Source organism: Mobula hypostoma, chromosome 22, assembly GCF_963921235.1.
Source record: "Mobula hypostoma chromosome 22, sMobHyp1.1, whole genome shotgun sequence".
In the NCBI taxonomy this organism is placed as follows: domain Eukaryota; kingdom Metazoa; phylum Chordata; class Chondrichthyes; order Myliobatiformes; family Myliobatidae; genus Mobula; species Mobula hypostoma.
Genome location: NC_086118.1, coordinates 14,510,392 through 14,537,349, shown reverse-complemented (window position 1 = coordinate 14,537,349; position 26,958 = coordinate 14,510,392). Strand labels below are relative to the sequence as shown.

Genomic DNA, 26,958 nt, shown 5'->3' with positions numbered 1-26,958 from the left:
ATTTTCATAGGTGCTGCCACACCTGCTGCGTTCCACCAGCACTTTGTGTATGTTGAGCTGGATTTCCAGCATTTGCAGAATCTCTTGTGTTTAGGCACAAGAGTAGGTCACTTGGCTCCTTAAAGCAGACCCAGTGTTCAATATGATCTCCAGACCTCTTCTATGCCATTTTATAGCTCAAAATTCCCTGGCCTTTCAAATACTTAATCGAACTCATCTGTAATTTCCTCCAATGTCGTAGCATCCACAATCTTCTTGAGTAAAGAATTCCAAATGATCATTACTGTTGCAAAAGGAAATTCCTATGCATGATGGCTTAGCACACTGAAAGTAATGCATACCAAGGCTCTGAGAACTTTCCTCAGAAACAACAATGCTTCAAGCCAAGTGGGTCCAGTACAGCAACAAACACTGGAATCTACATGACAAAGTTAAAATTAGCCAGCTAAAGATAAAAATATAAAGGTGAGCTTTACTTGCCACATGTACATTGAAACATACAGAGCAAAGTGTTGTTTTGCATCAATGACCACACAGTCCGAGGATGCCCTGGGGGCAGCCCACAGGTGTTGCAATGCTTCTGGTGCTAACACAGTATGCCTGCAGCTTACTAGCCCTAATCCTAATGTCTTTGGAAAATGATAGGAAAGCAGCGCACCAATAGGAAACATAAATGGTTATGGGGAAACTATATGAACTCCTTAAAAAACTGCATTTGGATTGGATTGGTGCTAGCTGGCATTGTAAAACTTTGGACCAACCACTATGCTAACATACTGCCTTCCAATCACAAAAAGAACAATCTGGCCAATTAATACCCCACCAGTGATCAGCAATGGGCAGGTGTAAAATGTTGCCCACAGTGCTTTCAAGTGGCAAACACACAAATAACTCAACATAATGTAGCAGCAAAAGTGAGGGTAGAAGTTGAGGGAAGTAACTTCCTTTTCAGTTTCCATTAGCCTTCCAGCACCAACAGTATACAATTATGTTGTGTGATGGAATATTCTTCACGTACCTGAGCAAGTGCAACACCAACAACACCTCAAGTATCAGCACAACCTTTTTATCAACTCATACATTCAGTCTCTCTACCACTAGCATATTTAGCACCATCTACTGCAGCAACTTTAGAGGACTCTTTGACAGCATCTTCCAAACTTTAAACCTGTCGAATACTCTGAGAAACATGGGAGATGAATGCAAGTGCATCAATTCCTCCAGCATATCACTTACTTTTCTTCAGAGACAGAACAGCACACAGGCGCAGGCCTTTTGGCCCACAATGCTGTTCCTAACTACTTATGCAGATGATGTCTAATACCTCTTGCCTGTACATGATCCATATCATCTAACCTCTGCATATTCATGTGTCCAGCTATTAGCCTTTATTATTTCCGAAATGATATCATATTTGTAAGTAGGGGCTGTGCACAATCCTGATTTGATGGAGACAGACGTGAGAAGCATGGAGGAACAGCTGGAGAAACTTCTGAAATGCCTGCTTCGCTGTCGTTGCTACTGTGTGATCGAGAATCTCCAGAGCGGAAGGCCCCAAATCCTCAGCTTTGCCTATTGCCCGACGCTGGGGCTGGGGTCGAAGTGCTCGGCGGAGATGGTGCTCGGTGCTTGGTGTCGGAGGCTCGAAGTTTTCGGACGGACTCAAGAGTCGGCTGTGGTCGGATGCTTCCAGGGTGCTGTATCGGAAAGTTTGTGGCGCTGGAAGTTCATGGCAGGAAGAGAGTTTCTACCGTCTGCGTAAGATGATGGGACTTTCAAGAGACTTTGAGACTTTTTTTTTTAACCATGTCCATGGTCTGTTCTTCATCAAATTACGGTATTGCTTTGCACTGCTGTAACTATATGTTATAATTATGTGGTTTTTGTCAGTTTTTTTAGTCTTGGTTTGTCTTGTGTTTCTGTGATATCATTCTGGAGGAACATTGTATCATTTCTTAATGCATGCATTACTTAAATGACAATAAAAGAGGACTGCGTGTCCTCATAATCTAATCTAATCTAATCTGCCTCCACCATCATCCAAGGCAGCACATTCCATGCATCCACCACTCTGTATAAACAAAACATTCCCCTCACATTTCTTTTGAACTTCTCCCTTTTCTTCTTAAATGCACACCCTGAGTATTAGATATTTCAACTCTGGGAAAAATGACACCAGTAGTTTACACTATGTTTCTTATAAGTTTATAAACTTCTATCAGGTCTTTCCCTAGCCTCCATTTCTCAGAGTAAACAACTCAAGTTTGTCCAACTTCCCCTTACTGCACATACCCTCTAAACTAGGCAACATGCTAATAAACCTGTGGAAAGCGGCCAGTGAGTGAGTGGAGCTTTGAGGCTTTGACTCGAGAGGTTTCAATGAGAAGAGGCGGAGGACAAGCTAGCTCGCAGTTAGTTTTTACAATGCCTCCCGAGACAGTGATGTACCTCTCATGTGAGATGTGGCAGTCTTGGGGGAACTCCTCTCTCCTACAGAGTCACATCTGCCAGAAGTGCATACGGCTGGGCGTAAGGAATCTGGAGCAGCACCTGGATGTCCTTCGACTCATAAGGGAGAATGAGGCAGTCATAGCTGAGAGCTACAGGGAGGCAGTCACACCTAGGCTGTCGGAAGCAGTTTGTTGGGTAACAGTCAGAGGGGGGAAAGTGAAGGTGAGCAGACAGGTAGTGCAGAGCACCCTGTAGCCATTCCCCTGAATAATAAGTTTACCGTCCTGGATACTGTTGGCGGGGATGACCAACCAGGTGTGAGCCACGGTGGCAGGGCCTCCGGTACTGAGTCTGACCCAGTGGTGCAGAAGGGTGGGACGGAGAAGAGGAGAGCTGTCGTCATTGGAGACTCTATAGTCAGTGGAGCAGACAGGAGATTTTGTGGATGTGAGAAGGACACCCGCATAGTTTGTTGCCTCCCAGGTGCCAGGGTCCAGGATGTCTCTGACCAGGTGCACGACATTCTGGTACAAGAGGGAAAGCAACCAGAAGTTGTGATACATGTTGGGACCAACGACATAGGCAGGAAGAGGGATGAGGTCCTGAAGTGTGAGTTTCGGGAACTAGGCAGAAGGTTGAAGAACAGGACCGCAAGGGTGGCGTTCTCAGGATTGCTGCCAGTGCTACGTGACAGTGATGGTAAGAATTGGAGGAGATGGCAGCTGAATGCGTGGCTGAGGAGTTGGTGCAGGGAGCAGGGTTTTAGGTTTTTGGATCATTGGGATCTCTTCTGGGGAAGGTGGGACCTGTACAAATTGGATGGATTGCACCTGAACTCAAGGAGGAGCAATGTCCTTGCAGGTAGATTTGCTAGCATGGTTCAGGAGGGTTTAAACTAATTTACGAGGGGGATGGGACCCAGAGTGATAGAGCAGTGAAAGAAGTGCATGGAGTAAAGCCAGATCTAACATACAGAGAGGCTTTGAGGAAAGAGAAGCAGAATAAACGATGTAAAGATAGTAAGGTAGAAGGGCTGAAATGTACGTACCTCAATGCAAGAAGCATCAGGAAAAAAGGTGATGAACTGAGAGCTTAGATACATACATGGAATTATGATGTAGTGGCCATTACAGAGACTTGGCTGGCACAAGGGCAGGAATGGATTCTCAATATTCCTGGATTTCAGTGCTTTAAAAGGGATAGAGGGGGCAGAAAAAGGGGAGGAGGGGTGGCATTACTGGTCAGGGATACTATTACAGCTACAGAAAAGGTGGGTAATGTAGCAGGATCCTCTTTTGGGTCAATATGGGTGGAAGTCAGGAACAGGAAGGGAGCAGTTACTCTACTGGGGGTATTCTATAGGCCCCCTGGTAGCAGCAGAGATATAGAGGAGCAGATTGGGAGGCAGATTTTGGAAAGGTGCAAAAATAACAGGGTTGTTATCATGGATGACTTTAACCTCCCTAATATTGATTGGCACCTGATTAGTTCCAAGGGTTTAGATGGGGCGGAGTTTGTTAAGTGTGTCCAGGACGGATTCCTGTCACAGTATGTGGACAGGCCGACTAGGGGGCGTGCCATACTAGATCTAGTACTAGGTAATGAACTGGGTCAGGTCACAGATCTCTCAGTGGGTGCGCATCTGGGGGACAGTGACCACCGCTCCCTGGCCTTTAGCATTATCATGGAAAAGGATAGAATCAGAGAGGACAGGAAAATTTTTAAATTGGGGAAGGGCAAATTATGAGGCTAGAACTTGCGGGTGTGAATTGGGATGATGTTTTTGCAGGGAAATGTACTATGGACATGTGGTCGATGTTTAGAGATCTCTTGCAGGACGTTAAGGATAAATTTGTCCCGGTGAGGAAGATAAAGAATGGTAGGATGAAGGAACCATGGGTGACAAGTGAGGTGGAAAATCTAGTCAGGTGGAAGAAGGCAGCATACATGAGGTTTAGGAAGCAAGGATCAGATAGGTCTATTGAGGAATATAGGGAAGCAAGAAAGGAGCTTAAGAAGGGGCTGAGAAGAGCAAGAAGGGGGCATGAGAAGGCCTTGGCGAATAGGGTAAAGGAAAACCCCAAGGCATTCTTCAATTATGTGAAGAAAAAAAGGATGACAGGAGTGAAGGTAGGACCGATTAGAGATAAAGGTGGGAAGATATGCCTGGAGGCTGTGGAAGTGAGCGAGGTCCTCAATGAATACTTCTCTTCGGTATTCACAAAGAGAGGGAACTTGATGACGTTGAGGACAATAAGAGTGAGGTTGATGTTCTGGAGCATGTTGATATTAAGGGAGAAGAGGTGTTGGAGTTATTAAAATACATTAGGATGGATAAATCCCCGGGGCCTGACAGAATATTCCCAAGGCTGATCAACGAGGTGAGAGAAGAGATTGCTGAGCATCTGGCTAGGATCTTTATGTCCTCGTTGTCCATGGGAATAGTACCGGAGGATTGGAGGGAGGCAAAAATTGTCCCCTTGTTCAAAAACAGTAGTAGGGATAGTCCGGGTAATTATAGACCAGTGAGCCTTATGTCTGTGGTGGGAAAGCTGTTGGAAAAGATTCTTAGAGATAGGATCTGTGGGCATTTAGAGAATCATGGTCTGATCAGGGACAGTCAGCATGGTTTTGTGAAGGGCAGATCGTGTCTAACAAGCCTGATAGAGTTCTTTGAGGAGGTGACTAGGCATATAGATGAGGGTAGTGCAGTGGATGTGATCTATATGGATTTTAGTAAGGCATTTGACAAGGTTCCGCATGGTAGGCTTATTCAGAAAATCAGAAGGCATGGGATCCAGGGAAGTTTGGCCAGGTGGATTCAGAATTGGCTTGCCTGCGGAAGGCAGAGGGTCATGGTGGAGGGAGTACATTCAGACTGGAGGATTGTGACTAGTGGTGTCCCACAAGGATCTGTTCTGGGACCTCTACTTTTCGTGATTTTTATTAACGACCTGGATGTTGGGGTAGAAGGGTGTGTCGGCAAGTTTGCAGACAACACAAAGGTCGGTGGTGTTGTAGATAGTGTAGAGGATTGTCAAAGATTGCAGAGAGACATTGATAGGATGCAGAAGTGGGCTGAGAATTGGCAGATGGAGTTCAACCTGGAGAAGTGTGAGGTGGTACACTTTGGAAGGACAAACTCCAAGGCAGAGTACAAAGTAAATGGCAGGATACTTGGTAGTGTGGAGGAACAGAGGGATCTGGGGGTACATGTCCACAGATCCCTGAAAGTTGCCTCGCGTGGATAGGGTAGTTAAGAAAGCTTATGGGGTATTAGCTTTCATAAGTCGAGGGATAGAGTTTTTAAGAGTCGTGATGTAATGATGCAGCTCTATAAAACTCTGGTTAGGCCACACTTGGAGTACTGTGTCCAGTACTGGTCGCCTCACTATAGGAAGGATGTGGAAGCATTGGAAAGGGTACAGAGGAGATTTACCAGGATGCTGCCTGGTTTAGAGAGTATGTACTATGATCAGAGATTAAGGGAGCTAGGGCCTTACTCTTTGGAGAGAAGGAGGATGAGAGGAGACATGATAGAGGTGTACAAGATAATAAGAGGAATAGATAGAGTGGATAGCCAGCGCCTCTTTCCCAGGGCACCACTGCTCAATACAAGAGGACATTGCTTTAAGGTAAGGGGTGGGAAGTTCAAGGGGGGATATTAGAGGAAGGTTTTTCACTCAGAGAGTGGTTGGTGCGTGGAATGCACTGCCTGAGTCAGTGGTGGAGGCAGATACACTAGTGAAGTTTAAGAGACTACTGGACAGGTATATGGAGCAATTTAAGTTGGGGGCTTATATGGGAGGCAGAGTTTGAGGGTCAGCACAACATTGTGGGCCGAAGGGCCTGTACTGTGCTGTACTATTCTATGTTCTATGTTAAACCTCTTTTGGAACCATTCCATAACCTCCATGTGCTTCCTGTCATGGGGCAATCCAAAATGAATCCAGTACCTCAGATATGGCCTAACCAGAGTTTTATAAAACTGTAACGTATCTTCCTGACTCTTGAATTCATTGCATCAAGTAATAAAGGCAAGCATGCCTTTCACTATCTTTACCATTTTATAGACTTGTGCAGCCACTTTCAGAAAAGCTGTGGATATGGACCCCAGGATCCCTCAATGTCGTCATGGGTCAAGCCCTCAATTGTGTACTGTCTCTTTAAATTTGATCTCCCAAAGTTCAGCATCCCACACTTCCCCAGTTTAAACTCCATCTGCCATTTCTCCACCCACATCTACACCTGGTCTATATTCTGCTATGTCTCTGAGTAATTTATACATAGTCCACAATGCCACCAATCTTTGTGTCATCCGCAACCTGACTAATCCAGTCCACCACATTTTCATCCAAGCCATTTGTATACATCACAAACAGTAGGGGTCCCTGTATGGAGCCCTTGTACACCACTAGTCATGGACCTACAGCCAGAAAAAAAGACCCAACAACCACAACCCTCCGTCTTCTATGGGAAAGCAAATTCTCAATCCAAATGGCTAAGTTATCCTTCAGGATAGGACATCCATGGGGGACCTTGTCAAATGCCTTACTAAATTCTATGTTTCCAACATCCACTGCTCACCTCTGTCACCACCCCAAAACATTCAATGATAATAGGACACAACTTGTCTGCACAAAGCCACATTGACTGTCCCTAATTATCAAAATCAGAATCACGTTGAATACCACCAGTATATGAACCAAATACACTGCAATATACAATAATAAAACCTGAATTACAGTATATAGGTTATATTAAATAAGTAGTGCAAAAAAAGTAGTTGAGGTAGTGTTCATGGGTTCAACATCCATTCAGAAATCTAATGATCCGATGGCAGAGAGGAAGAAGCTGTTTCTGAATCATTGGGTGTGTGCCTCCAGGCTCCTGTACCTCCTGCTGATGGTAGCAAGGAGAATAGGGCATGTCCTGGTTGATGGGCGTCCTTAATGATGAATTCCATCTGTTTGAGGCATCTCTCCTTGAAGATGTCCTGGATGTTGGAGAGGCTACATCCCATGATGGAGCTGACTGAGTTTACAACTTTCTGAAGCTTCTTTCAATCCTGTGCAATGCCATACCAGACAGTTAGAATTAGGCTACACCTTTCCAAATGCTCACCCTGAGAATCTTTTCCAATAACTTCCCTAGAACTGGCATGATATTCACTGTCTATAATTTTTGGATATATCCCAAATTCTTCAATACTCAGTACTGGAGCTCTCAGCCTAACGGAGTAAGTGCTGTGAATGAATAACTGCCATCTTTGCTAGAGCAATTATTAATGGACAGTATGGCAATACAACATCTCACAGAAGCTCTGAGTTGCAACAGCGCTGTGCTAACCACTACACTACTGTGATGCCCAGATCTTTCTGCAATCAAAGTACTATAAACTGCTAACAGTTGCTGCTGCTTTGTGGATCGGAGAGTGATGTGTCACATGACAGTATTCTTAATTGTCCCATCCAGCAATGTTTAACCACATTTGTTCTGTGTCTTTTGGAACAAAGCCTGCTTCTTGCATGCAGAGGGTTGTTCAAATTGTAAGAATAGAAGTGTAAAGACAGGGGATATTTTCCTTGTGGCACATACATGAAATGTAAGCTCTGACCTTTATTTCAGTGACACTCACACAATCTTATCTCTCACTAAACAGTGAATATTCAGTCCTGTTTTTGAGCTCCTCGCTCTTGAAATAATCAGATTTTATGGTTCTGAGACCTGACTCTTGAATACCCAGATTTTTTTCAGAATCGGGTTATATCACCAACGTGTATCATGAGATGTGTTAACTTAGCAGCGGCTGTACAATGCAATACATGATAACATAGAAAGAAAAAAATAAATAACCAAATCAAAGTATATACTCTGTATGTATCATGAATAGATTAAAACTAGTGCAAAAATAGAAATAATATCTCTTTTAAAAAGTGAGGTAGTGTTCATGGGTTCAATGTCCATTTGGGAATCATATGGCAGAGGGGAAGAAGTTGTTCCTGAATCAAAGAGTGTGTGCATTCAGGCTTCTGTACCTCCTTCCTGATGGTAGCAATGAGAATAGAGCATGCCTTCGGTGATGGGGGTCCTCAATAATGGATGGCATCTTTCTGAGGCACCACTCCTTGAAGTTGTCTTGGATACTGCAGAGGCTAGTACCCAAGATGGAGATGATTAATTTTACAATTTTCTGCAGCTTCTTTCGATCCTGTGCAGTAGTTCACACACACCAGATAGTGATTCAGCCTGTCAGAATCCTCTCCACAGTACATCTATAGAAGTTTTTGAGTGGTTTAGTTGACAAACCGACTTCAAACACCTAATGAAATATAGCCACTGTCTTCTTTATAGCTGCATCCATATGTTGGGACCAGGTTAGATCCTCAGAGATCTTGACACCCAGGAACTTGAAATTGCTCACTCTCTCCACTTCTGTTCATTCCATGTGGGTTGGTTTTGTGTTCCCTCATCTTATCCTTCCTGAAGTCCACAATCAGCTCTTTAGTCTTACTAACATTGAGTGCAAGGTTGTTGCTACAACACCACTCAACTAGCTGGTATATCTTGCTCCTGTACACTCTGTCATCTCCATCTGAGTTTCCACCAACAAAATGGTTCTACTACCAGCAAATTAATTGATGTCATCTGAGCTATGCCCAGCCACACAGTCATGAGTATAGAGGGAGTAGAGCAATGAGCTAAGTACACAGCCCCGAGGTGTGCAGTGTTGATCACAAGCATGGAGGAGATATTATCGCCAATCTGCCCAGACTGTGATCATCCAGGCTTGTTTACAACAATTAAGAAATGTGCCCTGTAATAACATTTGCCAACAAACAGAACATCATGCAGATGAGATTTCAGTTCCTTTGAAATATTGTTTAAACAATATATCATGTTGGGATAAAATTGTAAAATCACTTCTACTTCCTAATTTTGGCTACCAAAATAGTGATACTGGGTTTTCTCCTCACAGTTTGAAAATTCTCGATATTATGTCTGTTCAGGACATCCAAATATGCTTTAATCTCCTCTTTTTCACCATCTTATCATTAAATTTATCCACACTGGGTGGCCCTATGTCTGCATTTCCAATATTTCCCCAGGAGCTGCAGGATTTGAGTTCGGGTGTTGGAACCCACAGACCAAGTTCTATTCTCTCTGTTCTTGGCAGCAACAGACTTGCGTGGTGAATCACCTTTCTTTGACCATCATAAAACACTCTACAGTCAGGGGAGGACTTTTGAAAGACAGTCATGGGAGTAAACACAAAGAAACAGGAGCTCATTTCTGTTACTTGAGGATAGATGCTATCTCTAACCTCAACATCCCCATGCCAAAGGACAAACCTGCATTCCTGCTTCTGAATGCCATGGAATGACCCTTCTAAACAGAAAGCTGCAGTGTATGGATAACTGAATGACCAAATCAAGCAGCAGGAATGACCACAATGAAATTTCTCACAGAGTTCCTTGATCTCAACCATAATGTCACAAGCAGAAACTCTGAGGGTTCTCATCCCTGAAGGAGGGAGTTAAAGTAGAAAGGTCAGTCAAGGCTGAGAAAAGTGGTGATGCAAATGTCTATTGCATTTGGGGGATGCAGACAAGATTTGGTAAGTGCATAAACAGAAGGCAATAGGAGTAAAGCAACCAGAGGGATGAAAAATTAAAACATTGCGGAGAAATTGAAAGCAAGTTGTAAAGGCACAGGTCTGAAAACTGTCCCAGGTGAAGTTTCCTTTCAAGCACCGCAAAAAAGTTGCATGAGACCAAAGAACACAAGAAATAAGCATTGTGGGGGTCTGTCCGGCTCCTTGAACTCACTTCACTGTTCGTCTATGTCATTACTGAGCATTTACAGTGTAATTTTCCTGAACTACTCCCATGTCCTTTGATTCTCTTTAATACCCAAAAATCATCTCTAATTTTAATGAACTTATGACTAGAATTTTGCATGCAAGAAGCTAATTGAGTTCAAAGTTTCAGCACTCTTTGCTTGAAAGAGTTTCCAACTATAACCCTCAGAAGGAACTTCTCATATCCAGCTCTGTAAGAAATATTTACACTCTAATGGGATGTTCTGCAGTTCTAAATCATATAGAATTTTGGTTAACCCTCCTCAATGACACCTCATATGGTACACACACCATTCCTTGAACATATTTAGTGAATCTTCACTATCCTCCTTCCATCCATTTCTTATCATTTTTACACAAAAATTCATAATACTCTAGGTGCAGTAATACTCCAATGCTCTATAGAATCTCAGTAAGGCATCTGTACTCCTCCTGTTATAAAATTCTACTTAGCATTTTCCCTATAGAGTGCCTGCTCTATCTGCACATAGACTTTCACTGGCTTGTGTTCAAGGACACCAGGATTCCTTTGAACATTATCCAGATTTTAAGCATTAATAAGTACTCTGCTTTTCTGTTCCATGCACCAATCAGATGACATCATGTTTCCATATATTACCACTGCCAAGTTCTTGCCCAGTCACTCAACTCAGCTTGAACCCCTTAGAGCCTCTCCATTTGTCTCTCCACTTACAATCACACCTCAGTTTATATCATTAGCGATTCGGAATATGAAATTTGATCACTTCAACCTAATCACAGATAGCAAGCAAATGAGGCCCAAGCATTGATTGCTGCCAACCAGAGAAAGAACAGTTTATTTCCATTCTGTTTTTTATCCAAAAACCAATTCTCAATCTACCCCAGTAATTCCATAGCATCTAACCTTGTTGGCAACCCTTGTGGGAAATCCTCTTGAAAAATTCCAAAGATCCAACTCCACTACATCCATTCTCTTCAATCCCTTGTCTCTTCAAATCACCACACCCTCAAAATAACTTCTATAGTTTGGTAAAAACCTTCTTTTTCATTCAAAAGTCATGCCAACTCTACTTAGCACAATTACTCTTCTCAAGATGTTTCGTAATTACATCCTTCATGGTCAATTTCTCCACTATTGAGATTAAACTAACAGGTCTGTAGTTTGTTTTCTCTCTCCCTCCTTTCTTAATCAACTCGGCTCATATCTATTTTCCCCTCCAATCCCCAGGAACCACTCCATAATCTATGGAATATTGGATAGTGTGGTGTCCCTTTAAGAATAGAAAGCATTAATAACTTTTAGACGGGTTGCTGAGACAGTACTTTTTTCTAACCATATAGAATGACGTTATTAAACGATCATCCATCATTTCAACTGAATAACATAAGAAAACTGAAAATCTAGGTGTCAGATGTAACATCAGACAAAGATTCAACGAGTCCCTGAGTCAATAAGATGTATTATATTCCACGCCTTAACAACTGCACGAAAAAGCAACACGACTTCAGATAAACTTACCTGTTGGGGAATTCCCTAATCTACCCACATAAACTAAAATTCATAAGCGACCCCACTGTACAAATTTTCTGATTCCTTTTTAATCAAAACCTTCCGCCTAGCTTTGAGTTGTCCAAGAAATTACTTTCAAGTACAGGGTAGTATAATCAGATCCCTCACTGCAATGACCTTATCCCACATTTACTTGTGTTCCGCAACTGATTAAGTGATGAATAGGTTCGGTACTATCAATTCAACCACTTCGCCCCGAGTTTACAGAGATTCTAATCCAAGCATGTTAGTGCTTGGCAAATTAGTTATCAATTTGTCAGGTTTCAACTAAGTACTAAACACCACCCACCTGTTTCTCCGTCTCCACTTTGACGAGCGTGGACTCCAATTCTTCAATGTTTGTCCCAAGATTGCGGCACTCGGTCTGCAGTCTGCATTTCTGAGTGTTCAGTTCAGCGGCGCAAATCTCCTGCCTCAGCAGTCTCTCATTCAGATCGGCGACCTGGGCTTCCAGCTCCAGCTTCACCTTCAGCAGCTGCGCGCAACGCTGCTCGGAGTCAGCCCGACTCTCCCGCTCCTGTGAAGATGATTGGCAGCTGTTCAGGGCAGGACTCTGATGATTTACAGTTTGCATTGTCTCTGCGCGCGACGGAATTGGGAACCGCGAGCGTGCGCGCGCCCGCGTGCACGCACTCTGCATTCCTTCGCTAAATGAAGTCCAGGTTCCAGTCGAGAACAGGAGAGTCAGTTGTGCAAAGAAAACCCGAGTGCCGAGCTTCCATTCTGCACCAACAGATCCAATTACAACATCAACATGCAGAATTACACTCCGAAGGAAAACCAAAACTCATCGTTTTTATATATGCTTTCCCAAGCTGGTTTAATAAGGCATTTAGACTTCATGTCTATAATGAAAGGGGTTGCTGTATTCTTAACTGCCGACAAGCATTCCAAACAATGGGTCAGCTTTTAAAAAATAGTTAGGTACTCTCGCTGTACCGTGCATAGCCGTTCTTACATATGTACTTCTAATTACCTTCTCACCCTCTCTCTCGCACACACACACTGTAATAACATTTGGCAAATGGCCAGACAAAAGGAACCACTGCGTGCACACTCTATTACCTCTAGATAAAACCAAGGAGGCACTTTCTACAATCATTTCAGCTTCAAACTACCTAAATAACATTCGGAGAAGCACAAAAATACAAAAGAGACTTCTTAAAAACACAGGTTTTAAAGTTATAAACACATTTAGGTTTCTCTGTGCTTGTGACTATTGATTTTTTTTAAAGAACAGGAAAAATAAGGAATGTTCTGATGAGGCCAGGAGGGAACACTGGCCTTGGGAATTACTGCGGGCCACAGTGAGAGGGAGGTAAATCAACATATCGAGCTGGTACAATCTGCTATCAATTTAGTTCCTTGGCACAACTTGGATCTGTTGTCTTTCCTGGACGCCTCTCCTTGTGGTCTGAAGAAATCACTACTAAGCAAAATTCACAACGGTGAATTTTAAGGCAGAGGTTGATTAGTCAGGACATGATTGGATACAGGGGATAGGCAGGAAATTTGGGCTGAGCGGGACATGGATCAGCAATGATGAACTGGTGGAACAGTCTTGATGGGTCAAATGGCCTAATTTTGCTCCTATATCTCATGGTCTCATGAGCAGAAACAAAATCATGCTCGTGATGATGATAATTCCTGGTGGATTGTTTAGTTTCTTTTCACTTCTCTTATTTTCTCTCTTCAGAAGGTGTTGGGAAAATTTCCGTAAGAACCACAGGGCTGGAATGGTGAGCACTGCTGATGTCTACCTCAGTGAATGCAAAGCAACTTCACTTGAGAATTCATGACAGCCAGGCTTAGTCCCTCTTCTCACCTGACATTTACACAAATAAACATCAATAAAAGGGAGCCTCTGGACTCTGACTGGGAGCAAGAGCTCTAATTATTTTTCTTCCGTTCACTAGGTTCAACCGTTGCTATAACAGAGACTTAAATTGAACTCAGCAGCCCCTGATGTTTAAGACAGACAATGAGAGCATCTGACAGATTAATAAAAGGTTAATTTGTCAAAGTGATGGTGAAACTTTTGAACAATCAACTTGACATAGAGTCAATAGAGTAGGAGGTTATTATACACATTGCTGACACTTAGAAACAGTGACCAATCTCCCGGAGCCTGCACAACGTTATTTTCAAATTACTTATCCAGGTTTATCTGCTTCCTCTGTCCTCTCATCAGGTAAAATATTTTCTCAGCAACATTAACAAACTACAATGCATGCCATTCAATAACCATAAAAGTGTCATTACAGATAAAAATACTTATGTACAAGAGCGTCGTTCAAACTATTATTCTCCAGCAACTTTAAAAAAATAATTCACTCATGTTTTTAATATCTAGAATATTTTAATAGGATTGCATCAGCATTGCACAAATAATTTTGACTACTGAATTCATTGTTCAATAATAGATAACTGCTGATAAACATCACACAAAAGGCTCACACCAGTGAGCCTACGGATCCATAAACACAGGACAAGAATTCGTAAGAATCTCCGACGCTCTGCCGACTACTGGGGAAATTAGACGTTGAAATACAGTGCACTTTGCGGAGCACAAAAAAAAATTGTGCTTAAATGCATGAAGTCATAGAAATTAGGCACCGTGACCAGAAAGACCAACAGAGAACTGGTTACTAAGTGTCAGAGATGCCCTGGAATCAGGAAACAGCGTCCGTCGAAACTTAACGCATGAGTTCACGAAAATGAAATGTAGAGCAATGTGACTGCAGGGAAAGCAGCAGGCACATAGTTAAGGAACAGGGGCAAATGATTTAAGAAAATCGGATACTAAAACCACACATTTCACCAGCTTTACATTTGACCGTGATGACTGCAATCTCTAATAGCTTCAGATAGAGGCATAGGACACAATAAACACGAGAACTTTCATGTGTTTAATTGGATCTTAACCACTTCATTTTCTTTGATGTGCCCTGATAATACTCCAGGGACTGACATTAACGGGTTAAGTGCTGCCCCCTTACAACTTCTGAGGAACTGCCAGGATTATCAATTTTGACTGTAACAACTACTCCTACGTATGCAATGGAAGCAATCGCATACTAATCCCAAAAGGTATACAGCATTCAAACCCCGAATTAAACTTACAACTCTTCCCCACTAAAGCACATTTTAATATGTTTTGATTAAATATAAATATACGATTTGTTACAACCTCTGTTATATCTGAATAAAAAGTATCACTCAGGAAAACAAGAAGTCATAACAACATCCACTTGAATATAGCACGATAAATTCCAGAAGAATTAGCTTTGCTAACCCCAAAGAGTTAAGCTCCAAGTTTTCATGGCAGCCTGAACATAGCTGCAGAATAATTAGCAACCCAACTGTGTTCGATTACAGTGCACTCAGAAACAGGCTTACTACAATCTGCTTCAGGGTTCGCTTTCCTCCCAAGTCCTTTTCATTGGCTCACGTTACAGCGGATTCAAACTGCACGCTTAGCTAGGTGAAACAGATGAAAGAAAGCAAGTTGCCACAAAAGCGGAATTCAGAAGTGAAGTGGAATACATACAACAGTTATTTTCTCCTCCAGAGTCACACTGTAGTTATCCCAGTCGAGATCTTCTGGTTCGGGTTCCAACTCCATTCCATCCGCTGCCTCTGATTCATCAGACAGGGACCATGATCTCCGCAAGCTCGGAATTCCTGACATTTCTCAATTGACTGTAAGACTCCCACTTCAAAGTGCACACCTGTCTGTGTGGCTGATGAGCATCAAAACAGCAGGGCAAAGGCTTAAATTGGTTCACTGAGAGTGGAGGCTCCGATTTAAAAGCCTCGCAGGATTAAAAAAAAAGTGGCTAGTTTCTCCCGTAGCTTCACCTAATGTCTCTACCCTCGCTTCTTGCTTCTTTGTTGAACTTTTTTTTCCCTGCAGATACCTTTGATCCCTCTCTGGCGGCCCACGTGCCTTGGAAGTCTAACAACTGTTCTGCTATTTGACACTTCCACTCGCCACAGCAAGCTGATTCAGCGCCTCGCTAATTAAGAATGGCCTCCAAGAAAGCAGCAGTTATCTGTTGGAAGCTGCTCTGTCCCGACAGCTCCCGAGCTGGGCACGGCTTCCTAGGTTTTGTAGCACTCTGTCAGCTGTCAGCTCAGTGCAGGTGCTCTATTCATGCAGAATGCTGGCCACCTCAGACCCCTTCAGGCTGTGCTATTAAGAATGGAAAACTGCATGCTTATAGAGCTAATGAATGGATAGGTAGCAATTCCATTGTGAACTTCATTGGTAGCCTGAGAGTGGAATATCCCCTGCCTAAAAGTAAATTCCTGATGTGCAGTCCTAGCAGAAAAGCAAACAAAACTCCCTATATTTTTTCCCCTTGACAAAACAACAACCTGATTCTCTGTGAGTTACAAATTGCATGCAGGTATGATTCAGAGAAGCGCACTGTTGAAATCTGCATTACAAAACCCTTGGACTCTACCTGAAGAAACTGCAGCTCTTGAGAGTGAATGACCTTCTGGAAAGTGGAAGGATTAATTATTCAGAACAATTTTCAGGACAATGATTCACAAAGGTTATAATAGATGTTGGAGTCCCTGTGTTGGAAAAGGGAAAAGTTAATCTGCTTTCTCTCATAACCATTTGTGATCTGAAAGGGGAAAGAAATATACTAACTGCATACCTTGATAAGAACTGGCTTCCTATGATTTTCCTATAGTCACATACCCATGCAGCAATATAGCTCGCAAGTAGGCCCTTTGGCTCAACTTATCCCTGCTGATCCACATGCAAATCTAAGTTGGTCCCATCTTCCTGCATTTGGCCCATATACCTCTGAACCACTCCTATTCACACACCTGCCCAACTGTTTTCTAAATGCTGCTGCTATACTTGCCTCAACCATATCCTCTGGCAATTGTTTCCACACACTCTGCATGAGGAAGTGCCCTTAAAGGTCCTTCTAAATATTTCTCCTCTCATCTTAAGCCACTGCCCTACAGTTTTTGACTTACTTTCCCTGGGAAAGCATTCATGAGGAGCCTAGGCAGCATTCACCCTGTCTAAGCCCCTCAAGATTGGATAAACCTCCATAATGTTGCCCCTTAGCCCAATAGCCAGGAACCAAGGGAGAACATCTTAGGGAAAAGAAAAGGCCTAGGACCAACTGAAAGCTCTTTGAAACAATCAGCACAGACACATTGGGCTGAATGGCCTCTTTGCTTTGGAAGATTCGGTGCAGTGGAATTTATCCTCGCCTGCAAGTACAAGGTGAAGGATAAAGTCGAGGCGTAAGGGTTGCCCGTTTCTGAAACCCAGGTTTTCTGATTTCCCTTGAAATATTGACTGGGACTGAAGGACAACACACAATTGCTTCTGTATTTGGCGTTTTGCATGCAGCACAGGTTGAAGGAAGGAGAAGAGTGCAGTGAAACATTAGTTCAAGCTAGGCAGCAGGAAGAATAGTAAAAAATAATGTACAGGAACAATATAAATATGACTTGGTGTATCTAAAGTAACTGGGAAAACAATGAAAAGAACTGAACAAAATTCAAATAAAAGTGAGAGTAGATCAGCAAGTGACCACAGCTGTGTAATAGCAGGTTATTGTCTAGCATACCAATTATTCAAGTGTCACTCTTGGTTCAATTGTAACATTGAAGCTTGAATTTAGAATGGTACATGGAAGGGAGGGACTTAAGATCGTAAGACCATAAGACATAGGAGCAGAATTAGGCCATTTGGCCCATCGAGTCTGCTCCATCATTCAATCCTGCTGATCCTTTTCTCCCCTCCTCAGCCATAAGACAGAGGATGGATGGTTCAGAAGGATATAGTCTGGGTGCAGGTAGATGGGAATAGGCAGAAAATCAGGCCGGCATGGATTAGATGGGCCAAAGGGCTTCTTTCTGTGTTGTAGTATGCTATGACTCTATAGAACAGGGATAAACTTCTACTCAAATCTACAATGGCCTAACACAAAAGGATGGAAGGAGAACCGTGAGGAGGGGAAGAGAATAAAGGAAAGTAAGTCCACTTTTATGAAACGATCATTTAGATTACAGTACATTGGTCATTGGAGACACACTAGAAATTGGTCTGCATAGCTGTAAAGCTCCAGTATGATCAGCAGTTCTATTCAGAACAAAACATATACAGGTCCTCCTCCAGTTACAGCAGGGCTCCATTCCTTAATTACTCTTCATAACCCAGACAGTTTGCAAGTCTGAAATGAAACTGTGAACTGAGTTCCAGATGGCAGAAGATGTCTGCAGCCCGGCAGCCGCCAGCAAATCCATCCCACCGGTCTCCCACAAGCCTGTTGTAAGGACAGGCTGTACTTAAATTGGGTATTCATAACCTGGAAAGAACTTGTGCATCATTTATTAACAGCAGAAATATGCATCAGACTCCCATCAAGGGTTCCTATTTTATGAAAACAATTGTCTCTGCATTTCCTGAGTTTTACAACACCCCCAAACACCACTCCTTCCCCAAGTTCAGCAACAGCTGCAAGACATGCACAAGGCATTAAACTGGAGCTGAGTATGCCCACTCAGAATAATGAACAAAATTCCTCATAAATACTAAAAAGCATAATCGTCACTACTTTCATCTCCACTATTTATCAGCCAGTATCTGGAAGAGATTATTATTATTATACCATCTGTCAGAGCTCATTGTGCACAGGGTGATTGCTGCATTATATTACGACGGTGACTACATTTCAAAAATAACACACACAAAATGCCGGAGGAACTCAGCAAGTCAGGCAGCATCTATGGAGGGAAATAAACAGCTGACATTTCGGGCCGAGACCCTTCATCAGGACCAACCATAGATATTGCCTGAGTTCCTCCAGCATAGTGTGTGTGTCGCTCAAGACTTCCAGCATCAGCAGAATCGCTTGTGTATTTGCAGCTATTCAGCCTTGTACCTTCCTGTGGGTATAAAAGGCACTACACATTTCATACTGTCCCTTTCTTTGATCCTTTCCCAACTCAACACAATTCAATGACCAAATAAGGCATACTGTGTAACAGTGCTACACCATTAAATTTCATTAAATCACTTGGACATTCATCTTCCTCAGAAAACTTATCTATAAATTTCCTCAGAGACATTCTATAAAGTTAAATGGCAAACTGTGAATCAGTGTTTTAATTTGTTGATTCACAAAACCCCACAGAACTACACTTTTCCTAGAGATGTAATTTGATGATGGATTTCCTTGGCTTGACATGATGACCCATCACTGCATGATATGCACCCACATCACCAAGGTAATAACTTAGACAACAGGGTAAGCACCACCACCAATTCAGGATGCTCTGAGCTGCCAAATCAGCACTGAGTATGTCAACATTAATTCTTACAGACACAACAGAATAAATAGTTATAACTACTATGCCCACTCTAGTCAGCTTGCAACAGAGCTCTTTGGTGCATTTGCATTTGCTCTCAGGATGAAGCTTTTCATTCCAGGATGAAGGAGGTGTCCTTTTTTAAAGAAAGGGGCTTCCCTTCCTCCACCATCAACTCTGCTCTCAAATGCATCTCTCCCATTTTACGCACATCTGCTCTCACCCCATCCTCCCGCCACCCCACTAGGAATAGGGTTCACCTTGTCCTCACTTACCACCCCACCAGCCTCCGGGTCCAACATATAATTCTCCGTAACTTCTGCCACCTCCAACGGGATCCCACCACCAAGCACATCTTTCCCTACCCCCCTCTTTCTGCTTTCCGCAGGGATCGCTCCCTACGCAACTCCCGTGTCCATTCGTCCCCCCCCAATCCTTCCCACCGATCTCCCTCCCGGCATTTATCCTTGTAAGTGGAGCAAGTGCTACACATGCCCTTATACTTCCTCCCTCACCACCATTCAGGGCCCCAGACAGTCCTTCCAGGTGAGGCCACACTTCACCTGTGAGTCGGCTGGGGTGATATACTGCGTCCAGTGCTCCCGGTGCGGCCTTCTATATATTGGCGAGACCCGACGCAGGCTGGGAGACCGGTTCGCTGAACACCCATGCTCTGTCCGCCAGAGAAAGCAGGATCTCCCAGTGGCCACACATTTTAATTCCACGTCCCATTCCTGTTCTGATATGTCTATCCATGGCCTCCTCCACTGTCAAGATAAAGCCACACTCAGGTTGGAGGAACAACACCTTATATTTCATCTCGGTAGCCTCCAACCTGATGGCATGAACATTGACTTCTCTAACTTCAGTTAATGGCCTACCTTCCCTTCGTACCCCATCTCTTATTTACTTCTTATTTTTTTTTCTTTTCCCTTTTTTTCTCCCTTTTTTCTCCCTCTGTCCCTCTCACTATAACTCCTTGCCCATCCTCTGGGCTCCCCTCCCCCTTTCTTTCTCCCTGGGCCTCCCGTCTCATGATCCTCTCCCTTCTTCAGCCTCGTATCTCTTTTACCAATCAACTTTCCAGCTCTTGGCTCCATCCCTCCCCCTCTTGTCTTCTCCTATCATTTTGGATCTCCCCCTCCCCCTCCTACTTTCAAATTTCTTACTCTCCCTACTTTCAGTTAGTCCTGACAAAGGGTCTCGGCCTGAAACGTCGACTGTCCCTCTTCCTATAGATACTGCCTGGCCTGCTGTGTTCACCAGCATTTTTTATGTGTGTTCTTTGGTGCAGATTGCAGTTCTATTTTTAGGAGGAGGGGGAAAGATTAGAGGCAAAGAAACATAACCATGCGACCATTCACACCTTCAGCTCATACCCAAGGTGGGTATTCATATCATCTTGGGCAGAGATCTTCAGTGAGTAGCTGAGCTGAAGGCAAAGTAATATTTATTTCTCTTATTGAGATATAGCATAGAACAGGCTCTTCTGGCCCTTCGAGCTGCACCACCCAGCAACCTCCGATTTAACACTAGCCCAATCATGGGAAAATTTACAATGACCAATTAACCTACCATCCAGTATGTCTTTGGACCTTGGGAGGAAACTGAAGCACCCAAAGGAAACCCACACGGTCTAGGGGGAAATGTACAAACACTTTACGCACAATGGCAGAAAGTGAATGAACCCTGGGTCACTGGTACTGTAAAGCATTGTGCTGACCAGTATGTTACATATGGGAGAAGGAAGTGGATGAAAGGAATGAGTGGAGAAAGGAACTTATGGAAAGGTAATCATGGGCCATCCAATGACTCCATCTTGTCATGCCACACTGAGTCTCCTGACATAAAAGAAAGATTAGGTTTCCCTTGTTTGTTGAAAAATATAACTGATTGCAAATTAAATCTCTTCAGTACAACTGTTAACATCAGTAACTCCCATTTGTCAATATCCTTTCTAACAAAGTTTGGCTATAACACTTTAAAAATATTAGTAAACATAACTGATAATAAGAGCATAAGATACAGGAGCAGAATTAGGCTATTTGGCCCATCGAGACCGCTCCATCATTTAATCATGGCTGATCCATTTTCCCTCTCAGCCCCAATCATGCAACTAAATAAAGAGTTCCAGGTTCAACCCTTGGTAAAAGTATAGGTTTTGAGTGGACAAAATTAGTCACAGTTTTTAATCCTGGCTGCTGTCTTAGTGGAAAGTGATCTCATCTAGATATCAGGATGAGGACGTAAGCAGCTTTCCAAATTATGCCCCAATGACAGAGAATCCTCTTGAATTCATGTGAAGAATGTTTACTCAGTCCAGAGATCAGAAACAGTTGGTAAATCTAAACTTATCAAAGAAAAGAAGAAAACTGGCAAAAATGCTTTAAAACTATAAAATACACTATGAATATATACCTACTGAACCATCTGTGCTGTTTTTCTACACGCTAGAAATAATCAGAATTGGAACCTTCAACTAAGCCATATGTTGTCCATTTCATTCAAAGATCAGATAAAGAACTTAAAAGTAGCAGACAAGCTGCAACACATTTACACGAGAAAATGTGAATATAAACTCAACAGCAAAGCAGAATGTATTAGAGCTACATTGTTCTGTTCACCACTTCCCTTCAATCACCCACACCAGGGATTGCCAGCCTCTTTTATCATGGACCGATACCATCAAGCAAAGCGTCCGTGGATCCCACGTAGGGAACTCCTGACCTAAAGAGATTTGGAAGTGCTAATTTGAGTTACTTACTTTGAGGTTAGGGAGGAAACTTTGAAGTAAACATCCTGGTAGAAAAAAAACAAAACTGTTTTTAGAAAGACCAATGCAGACTATCTCACATCATTTCTGACATATGCATTTCTCAAAATCTGACCATTTGTTTGCCCTCCTTCTATCTCCATACAGATATAAGCTCAAGAGCAAGACTCCAGAGATAAGGACAACAAAGAGGTGGTTCAAGGAGATGGAGGAGCAGCTATGGGATAGCTTTGAGATGGTAGACTGGACCATGTCCAAGGACTCTTCAGAGGATTGAAAAGGATATGCTACACTTGTCATAGACTTCATAAAAAACAGTCGTAGATGAGTGTGTCCCCACAAAATCATTCAGATTCTTCCTCAACCAGAAGCCCTGCATGAATCAACAGATCTGCAGTCTGCTGAGAGCCAGATCAGTGGTGTTCAGGTCTAGCGACCAAGTAAAATATGGGAGGTGCACATGTGACATCCAGAAAGCTATCTCACATGTGAAATGGCAGTTCCAAACCAAACCTGAATCAGTGAAGGATGTTCGCCAGCTGTGGCAGAGTTTGGATGCTATCACCTCCTACAAAAAGAAACCAAGCAACATAGATGGAAACAAGGCTTCACTCCCAGATTAGCTCAATGCCTTTTATACTCGCTTTGACAGTCAAGACGTGGAGGCACCTTCATGAACTCCCAGTGCCCATGATGACCCTGTGTTTCAATCTCTGTGCCAATGTGAAAGTATCCTTTTTTTAAAATCTTTTTATTAAATAAGTATACAAAAGGTAAACCATATAAGCACTAATACACTGTTAGAAATTACAGGAGATATTAATACAGAAAAAATTTGATACAAACAGTGCAATTTAAACATAAAATAATAAGGTAAAATAATAGTATACTAATTTTATATATATATATATCAATAAAGAAAAGGAAAAAAAAACCCACCGTGCAACTAAACTAAAAGCAAAGCAAAGCAATGGGCTAACTTGGAAACAGGTAGAGCTAAAAAACTTAAAATCACTTCCTCAAACCTGACCTCCATTAAAAACAGTTTAAAAAAAAGCAAGAAGGGAATATAAATATGAAACAAAAGAGAAAAAAAAATTACATTAAATGAAAATATTGAATAAAAGATCTCCAGGTCTGTTCAAATTTAAATGAGGAATCATAAAGATTACTTCTAATTTTCTCCAAATTTAAGCATAATATCATCTGGGAGAACCAAAAAAAGGTAGTTGGAGCATTAGGCTCTTTCCAATGTTGTAAGATACACCTTTTTGCCATTAAAGTAAGAAATGCAATCATTCTACGGGCTGAAGGGGAAAGATTACTGGAAATTTTAGGTAATCCAAAGATAGCAGTAATAGGATGAGGAGAAATATCTATATTCAAAACTTTTGAGATAATACTAAAAATGTCTCTCCAAAAAGTTTCCAGAGTAGGACAAGACCAAAACATATGAGCTAAGGAAGCTATCTGCCCCGGACATCTATCACAAAAAGGATTTATATGAGAATAAAAACGAGCTAATTTATCTTTGGACATACGTGCTCTATGAACAACTTTGAATTGAATTAGGGAATGTTTAGCACAGATAGAGGAAGTATTGACTAATTGTAAAATCTGCCCCCAGTCATCCACGGAAATAATAGAACCCAATTCTTGTTCCCAATCTGACCTAATCTTATCAAATGGAGACAACAGGAATTCTGTAGATGCTGGAAATTCAAGCAACACACATCAAAGTTGCTGGTAAACGCAGCAGGCCAAGCAGCATCTGTAGGAAGAGGTGCAGTCGACGTTTCAGGCCGAGACCCTTTGTCAGGACTAACTGAAGGAAGAGTGAGTAAGGGATCCTTACTCACTCTTCCTTCAGTTAGTCCTGACGAAGGGTCTCGGCCTGAAACGTCGACTGCACCTCTTCCTACAGATGCTGCTTGGCCTGCTGCGTTCACCAGCAACTTTGATGTGTGTTGCTTATCAAATGGAGCTTTCCTAAGTTTCATAATAATATTATAAATAATAGCCGTTGCACCTTTCTGACATGGATTAAGGTTAATTATAGTATCTAAAATATATGTAGGAGGAAGCATTGGAAAGGAAGAAAGTATAGTACTTAGGAAATTTCTAACTTGAAGATATCTAACAAAATGTATTCCTGGTAAATTATATTTATTAGATAATTGTTCAAAAGACATAAGGGAACCATCTAAAAATAAATCCAAAAACCGTGAAATACCTTTAGTCTTCCAAATTTGAAACGCACGATCCGTGAAAGAGGGAGGAAAAAATGTTACCTAAAATAGGGATCGCTAGCCCAAACTGGTTAAGATCAAAAAATTTTCTGAATTGAAACCAAATACGTAAGGTATATTTAACTATCGGGTTAGAAACCAGTTTGAGGCGTTTCAAATCGAAAGGAAGAGAGGAACCTAAAATAGAGCCAAGTGCATAGCCCTGAGCAGATTGTAATTCCAATGCTACCCATTTAGGGATGGATAGTGTATCTTGGTCAAGTAACCAAAATTTCATATGTCAAATATTAATTGCCCAATAATAGAATTTAAAGTTAGGTAATGCTAAACCTCCATCTCTCTTAGCTTTCTGTAAATGTATTTTACCCAGTCTTGGGTCTTTATTTTGCCAAATAAATGAAGAAATTTTAGAGTCAACTTTATCAAAAAAAGATTTTGGAACAAAAATCGGTAATGCCTGAAATATAGATAAAAATTTTGGCAGAATAAACAACTTAACTGCATTAATACGACCATTCAAAGTTAAATATAATGGAAACCATTTAGATGAAAGTTGAGTAATATGATCAATTAAGGGTAAAAAATTAGTCTTAAATAAATCTTTGTGTTTATAAGTAATTTTAATCCCAAGATATGAGAAATAATTATTAATCAATTTAAACGGAAAGTTATGATACAAGGGAAGTTGTTTATTAATTGGAAAAAGTTCACTCTTACTAAGATTTAATTTATAACCTGAAAAAAGACTGAATTGTGCTAATAAATCTAAAGCAGCAGGGGTAGATTTTTGAGGATTAGAAATATATAAAAGTAAGTCATCAGCATAGAGTGATAATTTATGGGACTTTAAGCCCCAAGTTATCCCAATAATATTTGGAGATTCTCGAATGGCAATTGCAAGAGGTTCTAATGCAATATCAAATAATAAAGGACTAAGAGGACAACCTTGTTGAGTACCTTGAAAAAGAGGGAAAAAAGGTGAGCTTAAAGAGTTAGTACGGACTGAGGCCACAGGAGAATGATATAACAGTTTGATCCAGGATATAAATTTTGAGCTAAAATTAAACATTTCAAGCACCTTAAATAAGTAAGGCCATTCTACTCTATCAAAAGCTTTTTCAGCATCTAAAGAGATAACACACTCAGGAACATTTTGTGAGGGGGTATAAACAATCTTTAACAGTGTGCGAAAGTTATAGAAAGAGTAACAACCTTTAATAAAACCTGTTTGGTCTTCCGAAATAATAGAAGGGAGAACTTTTTCTAATCTGTTTGCTAATAATTTAGAAAAAAATTTAGAATCAACATTTAATAAAGATATTGGTCTATAAGATGCACATTGAGCAGGATCTTTATCCTTCTTTAATATTAGTGAGATTGACGCTCTATAGAAGGATTCGGGAAGTTTACCAAGTCTTAATGAAGCCTCCAAAACCCTACCGAACCAAGGGATTAATGAAGGTGCAAAAAACCTATAAAATTCCATGGTAAACCCATCAGGGCCAGGAGCTTTCCCCAGGTTCATAGAGGAAATAACATTCTTAATCTCATCAGTGGTAATGGGAGTATTTAGCATAGAAGACATATCCTGTGAAATCTCAGGGAAATCTAGGTTATCTAAAAAGTCATTCATATATTTAGAGTCTCGTAAAGACTCAGATTGATATAAGGAAGAATAAAAATCAAAGAAGGTTTGATTAATCTCTGCATGATCAAATATCAATCGATCATTTTGATTATAAATCTGATTAATTTGAGATTAGACTTCAATTGGTTAGCCAACAATTTGCCAACTTTGTCACTGTGTACATAATATTTACTTCTTGTTTTCTTTAATTGGTTTACAATCGAAGACGAAAGTAATAAACTATGTTCCATTTGAAGTTCAGTTCTTTGTTTATATAACTTCTCAGAGGGAGCTGTAACATATTTCTTATCAATTTCCTTAATCTTGTCCACAATGACCAGCTCCTCCTGCTTCAGCTTCTTCCTCAAAGCAGCAGAATACGAGATAATCTGACCACGAATATAAGCTTTAAAAGTATCCCAAAGAATGTTCACAGAAATATCCTCTGTGTAGTTGATTGTAAAAAAAAGATCAATCTGTTCATTCATAAAGTTAACAAAATCTGAGTCCTGAAGCAGCAACGAATTAAAACGCCATTGTCTATTATTTTGTGCATTGACCTGAATTTTAATAGAAAGCTTAAGTGGAGCATGATCCGAAATGGTTATAGAGTCATAATCATATTTAATCACTGAAGAGATAAGCCGAGAATCAATAAAGAAATAATCAATTCTTGAATAGGAATGGTGAATATGTGAAAAAAAAGAAAAATCTTTTTCCTGAGGATGCAAAAAACGCCAGATGTCCGTCGACTCAGAATCAGAGAGGAATGAGTTAATCAAAGTTGCAGATTTATTGGGTAAAGTCCGTAAAGGAGCCGAACGGTCCAAAACTGGGGATAAGCAAGTATTAAGATCTCCACCCCAGATCAATGAAAACTCATTCAAATTTGGGAACCGATTAAATAATGATTTATAAAATTCCGGACAGTCCATATTGGGTGCATAAACATTGACCAAAACTACCTTTTTATTAAATAGTAGACCACTAACCAGTAGAAATCTACCATTCGGGTCAGAGATAATATCATGTTGTACAAAAGTAACTGAGGAGTCTATAAAAATAGAGACGCCTCGAATCTTAGCATTAGAGTTC

At 41.4% G+C, this 26,958-nt stretch overlaps 1 protein-coding gene across 7 annotated transcripts in view; it reads right to left on the bottom strand.

Annotated features, from left to right (window-relative positions):
- The window catches only part of LOC134360180 (myosin-16), a 339,036-nt gene that overhangs the window by 202,429 nt on the left and 109,649 nt on the right, over positions 1–26,958 (bottom strand). For 3 of the 7 annotated variants that reach the window (XM_063074218.1, XM_063074220.1, XM_063074221.1), the window contains one exon: positions 12,154–12,381. The exons of 1 other annotated variant lie outside the window; for it this stretch is intronic. In XM_063074218.1, the coding sequence (XP_062930288.1) occupies positions 12,154–12,381 (228 nt within the window). Of the gene's footprint in view, positions 1–12,153; positions 12,382–15,414; positions 15,996–26,958 lie in introns of those variants that run through there. 3 more of the 7 variants (XM_063074219.1, XM_063074223.1, XM_063074224.1) reach the window with 3 other exon arrangements.